At 47.9% G+C, this 11655-nt stretch overlaps 2 protein-coding genes across 2 annotated transcripts; both read left to right on the top strand.

The window, feature by feature from the left end:
• The first annotated feature begins 2451 nt into the window (after positions 1-2451).
• Positions 2452-4161, top strand: LOC125512962 (cinnamoyl-CoA reductase 1-like). Its single transcript, XM_048678017.2, has 5 exons — positions 2452-2743; positions 2841-2995; positions 3085-3267; positions 3344-3696; positions 3792-4161. The coding sequence occupies exons 1-5, from the start codon at positions 2581-2583 to the stop codon at positions 3973-3975; spliced, it is 1038 nt and encodes a 345-aa protein (XP_048533974.1). The 5' UTR covers positions 2452-2580; the 3' UTR covers positions 3976-4161.
• Positions 4162-7288: 3127 nt separating this feature from the next.
• On the top strand, positions 7289-8440 carry LOC125512961 (dehydration-responsive element-binding protein 1H-like). The gene has a single exon (XM_048678016.2). It carries the CDS (start codon positions 7354-7356, stop codon positions 8089-8091), a length of 738 nt encoding a protein of 245 aa, XP_048533973.1. The 5' UTR covers positions 7289-7353; the 3' UTR covers positions 8092-8440.
• Positions 8441-11655: the final 3215 nt, after the last annotated feature.

Below are 11655 nucleotides of genomic sequence, written 5' to 3'. Positions count from 1 at the left end.
CATGCGAGTGAAATCAGTCAACTCGACTCATATACCTCTTCTCACAATATGCCGCGGACTGCTTTGAGCAACAACTCAAGGTAGCTTCATTCAAAATAATGCAAAAATGCAAGATAAACTTAATGATAGGTCAAACAATATGATTGGTCTAATAAATGTTGACATTTTTATTCTATAAACTTCATTAAAGTTTGCAAATTTTGACTCAAGACAAAATTAATTGCAGCAACGTTTGCAAATTTAGTGCAGTCAGCTTATGACCATTTCTACGCGACAAGTATGTAGAAAATCACTGATAACCTTTACCACCCCCCCCCCCCTGCAGGAGCGAGCACCACGAGGGAGCTTCAAGGTCGACCACGCGTTGTCCTCACCAGTGCAAGCGGCCACACGACTTCTATGAGAGGGGGGGGGGAGCGCTTGTCCTGTGCCAGAGACGGTGAGTTAGCAAATCGGGGGAACACGGTTGCAGAGTGCTACAAGAGATGTCTGATAGCGATGCGACGAGCACATGGGGATGCTATGACCCGTGGGCTGCGATGTTGCAACCTGCAGCCGCGGATGCAGCGACCGGATGGTGCTAAAATTGGTACCCTCTCTTGACAATGTTGAAACCAAGAGAAAGGGGTGTCTGCAAGCGAAGCTGGACCCGCCTCCTGAAGATGCAACGATCGGCGGTCGAGGATGTTGCAACCGAGATATGTTGCAACCGATAGTTGAGGATTGAACGACCGACGGATGGGGTTTGCTGGAAACGACTGTCGGGGATCCTACGACCACGGTCGACACTATTGCGACCACAACCACCACTGCTGCCCAGAGAAGCATGTGGTGCTAGAGATGTGAGGGTGGAAGCTACAAGCGATCATGGCGGTAGGGGGTAGGAGTTGTGAGCAAGGATGGGAGATAGTGAACCGACTTTCTTCAATCCTACAATCTGCTGTCAGGGTTACTACTATTGGAGAGCATGGGACGGCGAGGGGGGAGAGAGGGGGGGGGGGGGGGGTACACCGACGAGTCTGATATGGGAGCCGGAGACGACGAGCAACTGTGGGAGTAGGGGGGTGCGGTTTCGCCACACATCTACGCGCTCTTATGCACGCCGTTGTGGAGCGGAGACAAGATGGTGTGGAAGGGGATTTTTTTCCTCTTGAATTTCGATTAGATCTAAGGTGCGGAAGGTGAAAAATGATGTACAGTGCATGGACCAAATAGCTAATATCTAGTGCACCGGTGCTTGTGGTGCTATTGGTACACCGAATCTCCGTAGCCCATTTAAAATAATTCCAAAAAGTGTGACATCAACTGAGCACATTCACACAACATCAATATTTATTGTCGTAAAATTTTCAATCAAAATTCGAAACATTGCCCGAGATACAAAAATGATAAATTTAACACCGAATAGTACGTAGTATAAGTTGGACTTTAGATTTGACCGATTATCACATTGATATCAAATTTACCATTTTTTTATCTCGAAGAATGTTTCATATTTTGATTTGAAATTTTGTGATACCAAATATTGATGTTGAGTGAATGTTCTCAATTTGTTTCTTTTTAAAAAAAACATTTTCAAAAATGTTAGGGTGTCCGGTACACCGGTAGCACCACAACCACCGGTGCACTGAATACGTTCTCGCGGATCGGATGACCGATCGAGGTATCTCCCGGTTGACCGACGCCTAGTACCCGCTATATCGTGATGGCTAGACGATGAGGCTTTAATCATCTCACAAGGAAACATAGTAAACGAAATGTCCAATAAAGCTAGACCCGTTACAAGAGGTAAACACGTACTCCGTATAACCAAGTCATCATCATTCTTGGCCGGCAAACGTGTTCAAACTCTGCCGGAAGTCAAATCCAGGACGCAGAAGCATTTTGGTAGCACTGAGCGAGCGGAGAAACCAGCATAGCTTCCTGTTTGGATCATGGGGTTAGAGCTAGTTTGGATTAGTTTGGGGCTCAAATAACCCAAAAGTATTCAAACAGGAAGGGTTAGAGTGGATTAGTTTCATCTAACCCAACTATCCTGATGGAGAGGTGCTTATTTGAGTTAGAGTGGGTTAGAAAATAACTCTAACTCTAACAGTGTTAGCGTATCCAAACAGGACCTTGGTCGTGCAACGGTGACGTGCCAGGTGATGGACCTTTTCCGTGGCAGGAGGAAGGATTCTGTCCGCGCTTGCGGTCACGTGGCCCAGGCCGGTCCGAAGCCACCCATCGAGCCCGTCGGCGCTGCATCTGCACCCGCCGCTGAATATTCCTTGAGTCGCTGTATCGCTCCATGACCAAACGCGACGGCCCCATGTTTTGCTTCCCGCCAAGCTGCACCCGAGCCTCCCCTCGCCTTCCTCCCTGCTCACGCGTAGTATCGCACCGCAGTTTTGTCGTGTGCCAGTACCAGCCTACCAGCCAGTAGTATAAATGGTGCCGCGGACTGAATGTACAGACCACACAAGCTTCATCCATTGCTCAGCAGCAGCAACAACAAAGCAAAGGCAAATTGGTAGTACGTACTAGCCCGTGCAGTCAACTTGCAAATCTTTCTTGCGTCCACCGTGCTCGTCAGTCACCATGCCGTCGATCGACAAGGCCATCGACAACGGCGAGCTGAAGCAGAGGCAGCCGGAGCAGGAGCTGGTCTGCGTCACGGGGGCCGGAGGCTTCATCGGCTCCTGGGTCGTCAAGGAGCTCCTCCTCCGCGGCTATCGCGTCAGGGGAACCGCCCGAGATCCTGGTAAGCATCAGCTAACACACCACCCATGATCTCGCCGAGTGTTGTGGTGCTTGACCAGCTCATCTAATGGCGCGCGCCTTTGCATTGGTTTGTGAAGCTGACCGCAAGAACGCGCACCTGCTGGCGCTGGAGGGGGCCGAGGAGAGGCTCGCCCTGTGCTGCGCCGATGTCCTCGACTACGACGGCCTCCGCGCCGCCTTCCGCGGCTGCCGCGGCGTCTTCCACGTCGCCTCGCCGGTGTCCAACGACCCCGTCAGTGCACATACTTTGCGCTGCTCACTTATTTTAGTTTCAGCAAGGGCCGCGTACTTACCTGTTACATGTGCTGCCGGTTTTTGCAGGACCTCGTGCCGGTCGCCGTTGAGGGCACCAGGAACGTGATCAGAGCTGCAGCGGACGCCGGCGTGCAGCGCGTGGTGTTCACTTCGTCCTACGGCGCCGTTCACATGGACCCCAACCGTTGCCCGGACGCCGTGCTCGACGAGACGTGCTGGAGCGACTACGAGTACTGCAAAAAAACAGGGGTAAGAAATTAACGAATACTCTGCTCCATCGCACCCGATCTTTCTAGCCGGTGAACTGAGATCGTGTGCACTGCAGAACCTGTACTGCTGCGCCAAGATGATGGCGGAGATCACGGCGACGGAGGAGGCGGCCAAGAGGGGCCTGGAGCTGGCGGTGGTGGTGCCGTCTATGACCATGGGCCCCATGCTGCAGCAGTCACTCAACTTCAGCAGCAGCCACGTCGCCCGCTACCTCACCGGCGCCAAACCCACCTACCCTAACGCCGTCGCCGCCTACACCGACGTCCGTGACGTCGCCCGCGCACACGTCCTTGTCTACGAGCACCCCGACGCGTGCGGCCGCTACCTTTGCATCGGCGCCGTGCTACACCGCGCGCACTTCCTCCAACTCCTCGGCGACCTCTTCCCGCAGTACCACATAACCGCCAAGTATAAGCACAACATGATCGATCTTATTTCAATCGTGTTTGATTCGATTTTGGGCATTGCTTGCTTGCTCACCGCGGAATTCATTGGCGCGGCAGGTGCGAAGAGGACGGCAAGCCCATGGCGAAGCCGTACAAGTTCTCGAACCAAAGGCTCAGAGACCTGGGATTGGAGTTCACTCCGTTGAAAGAAAGTTTGTACGAGACAGTGGCCTGCTTGCAGAAAAAGGGACATCTGCCTCTTCCCGTTGTTCCCATAGCACAGAAGCGCGCGTACTTGTAACAGGGCAGGACAGGGGACAAGCCTATCTGATACAACAAGAGCAAAGCTGTGGCAAAAAAAGAAAATACTGTCAGGAGTATGGAACTTCAGCATAAAATTAATTGTGTATTTCTACAAAGTAAAGTGTGGCATGTAAATAGAACTAAAACCACGACAAGTATTTTGAAACGGAGGGGGCATTATTTATTTTGTAATGAATGTACTTCTACCCATTATTAATAAATTATTCTTCCTAAAAAAAGAAAGAATGATATCGTAATTTGGGATCAATAGAGAAAAATGTGTCTTGCTCTTGCAAGTCTGATTTGTACACAAGTACCATATTTGAATATCATGTTCCATTTTTTTTTACTTTTCCAATTTAGTCTCGTTTGGGTGGCCATGTTATTTTTTTGAAAAGGAATGGTCAGGTCATGCTTGACAAAATTAGTGATGGCTAGTTGCGGTTATGGAGGTGCAGCAAAGGCGATGTATTTTCTGGGACGTGAGATAACACCCAGATTTATTATTGGCATACACTTGTGTCGGATGCGTAAGCTTACCGTAGCATCTTCAATGTTGGATTTTGGACAGATGGTCTCTTCTTAGCAGTTTGGTCAATGAAATGTAACCACTCATGCGTTAACGGATATTCTCGGTTCCGTCAACGACTTTGGCGGTTTGGGTTGCTTGACTGGCATGTGCATGGTTTTGGGACAGTTGTTTCGACATTTGTACCGCAATGAAACTTACAGCCACTCATGTGAGCTTTTGAGACGGCTATTCCGGCATTTGCACCGCCCCAACTACTGCTCGAGGGTGATTCCTCTGGGTTTGGGGTGCGGTACTGAGCGGTGGGAGCACCGTAGTTCCGGTTATGTTTTAGTAAACGGTGCAACCGGTGTGATAGGCGGTTGTACCGCTCAGGCCACTACTGCCTGGTTTTACTGTTTGGAGTGGTTGTACCATTTATTCAAGTGCTTGTACTGCTCTAGTGTTTCTCTGCAGCATAACATTTAGATTCGTAGGAGCCTATTTAAGGGGGTCTTCTTCCCCAATAGCCCCAATTAATCTGAGCAAGTTTTCCCCCATCATTGTTGACCTCTTGTAGTTTGCTTTCTCTCTATTCCTCCCCTGATTCTTGCGTCTATTTGAGGGAAAAGAGAGAGGATATCTATATCTACATTTTCACCAATCCATATCTCCTCTAAGTGAGGGGAACCCTTTAGATTTAGATCTTGGCATTCTTTTGTGTTATTCTCCTTTGTTCTTTCTCTCATATTTTTGCATAACATTTTTTGTTGTGGTGGGATTTGGGGAGAAGGACTTGAGCATCCCATGTGCTCTTGCCATTGTATTTGGTGCATAGATTTGAGTTCTCCACAGTGATACATGGAAGTGAAATTTTGAGAAGTTTTTTACTTTTGGGTGCTTGGTACCCTACAATTTGTTCCTCCTGGGTGATTGGGTGCCCTAAATGGTTGGTGTTGTCACGGAGCTCAATCATTATGGTGTAAAGCTTTGGAAAATCTTTGAGAGCCTCCAATTAAGTTGTGGAGATTGCCCCGGGCAATTTGTACGGGTTCGGTAACCGCCCTTAAGGGTCTCCATTTGTACGGGTTCGGTGATCACCCTCAAGGGTCTCTTAGTAGATTCACAACACCTTGTATTGTGTGATGGCGTGAGGAGAATATTGTGAGCCATTGTGGCTCTTAGGGAGCAATGTGCATCCACACCGCTCTAGCGAAGATTAGCATCTGTAAAGGGGTGAACCTCGGGATACATCGTCGTCTCCGCAAGCCTTGGTTATCTCTTAACCGAGCTCTTTACTTATGCACTTATTTTATGATAGTCATTATGCTTCAGGTTATTTTATTTTTTCTAGAAAAGGAGGATGTATCCCCGTCCTCTGCATCTGGACGATGCATGCAGCCATATTATTAATTATTCACAAAGACCATATAAGGTGGTACATCAATAAGCCTGAAGCCACCATCTTGACAACACCGTTGCTACTTCTATCCCCTTGATGAAGGCGTGCCAAATGTCCGGGCCTAATACCAAATAGACATCGCACTAAAACCTAACATCTAAAGCCGGGTGTCCCCTCCAAGCCACTACCTGGATTGGGTCCCACACCGGTCAGGCACACTCCCAGTGAGCACCGCGCGCTGCAAGGGCCGTCACCTCCATCATCCCTCGGTCCATCCTCAAAGCAAATTGTTGCACCGACCTTGCCAAGCCTCTCTGCCATCAACGCCACCATGACGCCAGACAGCTTCCTCCTCCTGCGCGAGTCCATCTCCAGACGCGCCCATCGCCGAATCTCTGCGGCGCCATGCCACCAGGATCCGCCGTCGGCCTTGCGGTAGATGTAACATCGCTTCTCCTCTTGTCCCCTCCAGCCAACGCGTGCTCCAAAAGCCTCCAGAAGGGACAACGACATCGAAGATGTTATCATCACCCGGTCCGGTAGACCTAGATCTAGGGTTTCCCCCCGAAGCTCACACCGTCGCCGTTGCTGGATTATGCTTCAGGTTATATATCTTGCAACCACATAGTTGTGTATCTGGTTTAGCACAAATTGCAGGTGCACATAGTTAAACCTGGTATACTTAGTTTTATTCCGCATTTATTTAAGCCTAGACGTCCTGTGAGCAGGGAGATGACTGGGTGGGCTGCCGGTTGTCGTTCCGTTCGTTCGACCATAAGAAGGGATGGCAGAAGCCTACATGGCAGTAGATTAGCCTTGAGATTCGTGCTAATAATCTAATGTTGAAAAATGCGTTCGTTTTGAGGTGCTAAAACTCTGATATTAGCTTTATTCATGTTTTCAATAGATACTGACATGCGATGTACATGGAACCCAAACGCCCCTGAAACTAAACGCAAGCTTTCAGTTTCAGCAAAGCCCTTGCCAGTTGCCACCACTATGCCAGTCGCTAGCCTCACGAGTCACGCGTGGCATCTGACCTGACCTGACCTGACTTTCTTCACACTCACTTAGCGAACAGGCAAACGCCCGGCATGAAAGCGCCATCCTTCCCACGTGGTAACATAACGCGCTGCAGGAAAGCGCCACCATGCCACAAATCGACGTTTCGGATAGCGACTTGACAACACGTGAACTCAGCTGGCGGCTACGAGCAGAGATGCTAGACCAAGCCGCGTCTTGCCCGCTGGAGTGCACACAAAGCGGCGTAAGCTGCGTTGCCAAAACGCGTCGGCGAGTGGACGCGATGCAGCAACGCGGCTAAGGAAACAGCTGTCATCTTATTGTCACACGTATAAATACGCACACGCACTAGCACTACACCAACCAACACTGTCACTCTCTCGCTCGAGCACAAGCCTCAAGCTAGATACCACCAGCGAGCCATCCACCGGCAGCCAGCAGCCATGGACATGAGCCTCGAGCACTCGAGCTCTGCCTCCTCCTCGTCCACGACCGAGCGCGGCGGGACGGCATGGCCGTGGCCGCCGAAGCGCCCCGCTGGCCGTACCAAGTTCCGCGAGACGCGGCACCCCGTGTTCCGCGGCGTGCGGCGCCGCGGGAACGCCGGCCGGTGGGTCTGCGAGGTGCGCGTCCCCGGGGACCGCGGCACGCGCCTCTGGCTCGGGACGTACTTCACCGCCGAGGCGGCTGCGCGCGCGCACGACGCCGCCATGCTCATGCTGCGCGGCCGTTCCGCCGCGTGCCTCAACTTCCGGGACTCCGCGTGGCTGCTTGCGGTGCCGCCCGCCTTCTCCAATCTCTCTGATGTCCGGCGCGCGGCCGTCCAGGCCGTCGCGGACTTCCTGCGCCGTCCGGAGGCCACGGGTGCCGCCGCTGGGGCGGGCCAGGAAGTCACGTCCAGCGTGGCCGTCCCGTCGTCGGCGGCGTGCAGCGTCCCCTCGTCCGAGACGGCGAAGACTTCCGGTGATGCCACTTTTGAAGAGGCGGCCGCATTAGGCATGGACATGTTCGACCTCGACTGCCTGTTTGGGGAGACGGACTCGGACACGTACTACTACGCGAACCTTGCGCAGGGCCTGCTCATGGAGCCACCGCCTACCATGGCCACCGGGGCGTACTGGGACAATGGAGACTGCGCCGACGGCGGAGCCGGAGCTGATGTCGCGCTCTGGAGTTACTAGGACTTTATGTTGGAGAGAGAGTGTAAGCAACACCTAGTGTGCAAAAATAGAAAAAAATCAGTGACATCCATCGGATTTTGAATGGATGTCTCAGATTCAATGCATCGGGAATTGGTGGAACTTTTGTGCATTTTATGGAAACCCCCTTGACTAATAGTCATGTATAAAAAGATCCCTCCACCATGTTTGGCTCTTCTTCGTTGAGTCTCCTCATTCCTTGTCAACCCCCTTTGCTATATCCTTAGCTAGAACCAAGTGGTAGCCTGGTAGGATCGATGCGATGCATCATCTTAATTTTATATTTAGACTAATTAAACTAACACAGTAGCCCTCTTAGAGATGGATATTTCATAAAATTGTAACACTGAGATTTATTCTGTCCATAAACATATGCCTATTATGAGATATTGTTGATCATACGTTATTTTTATTAAATATGTTGTGTGTGTGTCCGCACACACACACACACAAAATATGAAAACAGTACCTAAATTTAGAAAACATTTCTATTCCTCTTCCTCTTATTATTAGATGACTATTACTATAAATCAACCCCCTGCAAAAAAAAACTATAAACCAATCCGATCCAAGAGAATGCATATAAATTTAAGTTTAGCACTTTCAATATCTAGTGTAGTAAAGATTAGAATGTTTTACGCTATTTTCTCTGATTTCAAAGATGGTATTTAATAGTTAATGTAGCAATGTCTAGCAACTTGAAACTACTACACTAAGTAATTTGTTCGATGATTTTTATGTCTTGGTATTTTGTAAACATAAATATATACCAATGGAACACTTCCACACGGAGAATTTTAAAACGAGTATAACGGAAAAAAATAAAATCAATGTGTAGTTTAAATATTAGATATGGTTTTGTTCTATAACATTGATAGTCAAAGCATGAAATTATGATGGTCAAATTACACCTTATGCTTTCTAATGGAATGAGTATTAAAATTGGCAACTCCATTCTTTAGTAGATGGTATGTAAGCGTGGGTGTGTGTTTGCGCTTTTAAGCGTGTTAAAAAACACATTGTTTTTAAATTTTCAGGAGGAGTTTTTCTATAATAAAATATTATTTTAAATATATTTTCACTCTTCATCAACATTTCTATGCCGAACATGCATATGCATAGGCGTTTTTGGTTCCTCGTGTTATTTTTCCTCTCTCAGCCGATCACAGAGATGGAGGTTCGCGCTGATGGTAATTATAAATGAATTACCTAACTAACAATGGCCATACGTTTCCCCCCCTTCGATTTTCTACAATAAATCTGACCTCGTGGCCAACAATGGAAGAAAGTTTAAACAACGTCTAAGGAAGAGAGAAGCATGTGCTGGTATGGAAATTGGCTATGGCTCCTAGGTGCATATGCACCCATTGTCCATCACATAGAGCTTACAGTAATCACTACTGAGTATAAAGAGTGTTGGGGAACGCAGTAATTTCAAAAAATTTCTACGCACACGCAAGATTATGGTGATGCATAGCAATGAGAGGGGCGAGTAGCGCCTACGTACCCTCGTAGACCGTAAGCAGAAATGTTATGACAACGCGGTTGATGTAGTCGTATGTCTTCACGATCGACCGATCCTAGCACCGAAGGTACGGCACCTCCGTGATCTGCACACGTTCGGCTCGGTGACGTCCCGCGAACTCATGATAGAGCTTCGAGGGAGAGCTTCGTCAACACGACGATGTGATGACGGTGATGATGTTGCTACCGGAACAGGGCTTTGATGACCCACAAGTATAGGGGATCTATCGTAGTCCTTTCGATAAATAAGAGTGTCGAACCCAATGAGGAGCAGAAGGAAATGATAAGCAGTTTTAAGTATATAAGGTATTCTCTGTAAGCACTGAAATTGTTGGTAACAGATAGTTTTGTGATAATGTAATTTGTAACGGGTAACAAGTAATAAAAGTAAATAAGGTGCAGCAAGATGGCCCAATCCTTTTTGTAGCAAAGGACAAGCCTGGACAAACTCTTATATAAAGGAAAACGCTCCCGAGGACACATGGGAATTACCGTCAAGCTAGTTTTCATCACGTTCATATGATTCGCGTTCGGTACTTTGATAATTTGATATGTGGGTGGACCGGTGCTTGGGTACTGCCCTTCCTTGGACAAGCATCCCACTTATGATTAACCCCTATTGCAAGCATTCGCAACTACAAAAGAAGTATTAAGGTAAACCTAACCATAGCATGAAACATATGAATCCAAATCAGCCCCTTACGAAATAACGCATAAACTAGGGTTTAAACTTCTGTCACTCTAGCAACCCATCATGTACTTATTAGTTCCTAATGCCTTCCTCTAGGCCCAAACAATGGTGAAGTGTCATGTAGTCGACGTTCACATGACACCACTAGAGGAAAGACAACATACATCTCATGAAAATATCGAACGAATACCAAATTCACATGACTACTTATAGCAAGACTTCTCCCATGTCCCCAGGAACAAACGTAACTACTCACAAATCATATTCATGCTCATAATCAGAGGGGTATTAATATGCATAAAGGATCTGAACATATGATCGTCCACCGAATAAACCAATTAGCATCAACTACAACGAGTAATCAACACTACTAGCAACCCACATGTACCAATCTAAGGCTTTGGGACAAAGATTGGATACAAGAGATGAACTAGGGTTTGAGATGAGATGTTGCTGGTGAAGATGTTGATGGAGATTGACCCCCTCCCGATGAGAGGATCGATGTTGATGATTTCCCCATCCCAGAGGGAAGTTTCCCCAGCAAAACAGCTCCGCCAGAGCCCTAGATTGGTTCCGTCAAGGTTCCGCCTCGTGGCGGCGGAGTTTCATCCCGTGAGCTAGCTTATGATTTTTTCCTGGACAAAAGACCTCATATAGCAGAAGATGGGCATCAGAGGGCTGCCAGGGGGCCCACGAGGCAGGGGGTAGGGCGCGCCCCCACCCTCGTGGACGGTGGGTGGCCTCCCTCTGGTATTTTTTTGCCCAATATTTTTATATATTCTGAAACGTGCTCCCGTGAAGTTTCGGGACTTTTGGAGTTGTGCAGAATATGTCTCTAATATTTGCTCCTTTTCCAGCCCAGAATTCCAGCTACCGGCATTCTCCCTCTTCATGTAAACCTTATAAAATAAGAGAGAATATGCATAAGTATTGTGACATAATGTGTAATAACATCCCATAATGCAATAAATATCGATATAAAGCATGATGCAAAATGGACGTATCAACTCCCCCAAGTTTAGACCTCGCTTGTCCTCAAGTGAAAGCCGATATCAAAAAATATGTCCACATGTTTAGAGATAGAAGTGTCAATAAAATAAAATATGGACATGAGGGCATCATGATCATTCACAGTTTGTCATATGATCTCTTATGCTAAAGTAACAATTCATTCACAGTTTCAAGTATGAATCATAAACTTCATTGAGAACTAACAAACTATAACCTCAATCATTGAAGTAATTGCAATTTATCATAACATCGGAAAGAGTCAATATAAGAGCTTTTCAGCAAGTCCACATACTCAACTATCATTTAGTCTTTCACAATTG

Source organism: Triticum urartu, chromosome 6A (genome assembly GCF_056163025.1).
Source record: "Triticum urartu cultivar PI428250 chromosome 6A, HENAU_Tu73, whole genome shotgun sequence".
Lineage (NCBI taxonomy): Eukaryota > Viridiplantae > Streptophyta > Magnoliopsida > Poales > Poaceae > Triticum > Triticum urartu.
This window is presented reverse-complemented; position numbering and strand designations above follow the sequence as displayed.

What these genes read in the sequence shown, in the direction of transcription:
- LOC125512961 (XM_048678016.2), top strand. Translation starts at nt 7,354, where the DNA reads ATGGACATGAGCCTCGAGCACTCGAGCTCTGCCTCCTCCTCGTCCACG.
- LOC125512962 (XM_048678017.2), top strand. Translation starts at nt 2,581, where the DNA reads ATGCCGTCGATCGACAAGGCCATCGACAACGGCGAGCTGAAGCAGAGG. An exon ending in CGCCGGTGTCCAACGACCCC is followed by an intron (nt 2,996 to 3,084) that starts GTCAGTGCACAT and finishes CGGTTTTTGCAG; the next exon opens with GACCTCGTGCCGGTCGCCGT. An exon ending in AGTACTGCAAAAAAACAGGG is followed by an intron (nt 3,268 to 3,343) that starts GTAAGAAATTAA and finishes TGTGCACTGCAG; the next exon opens with AACCTGTACTGCTGCGCCAA.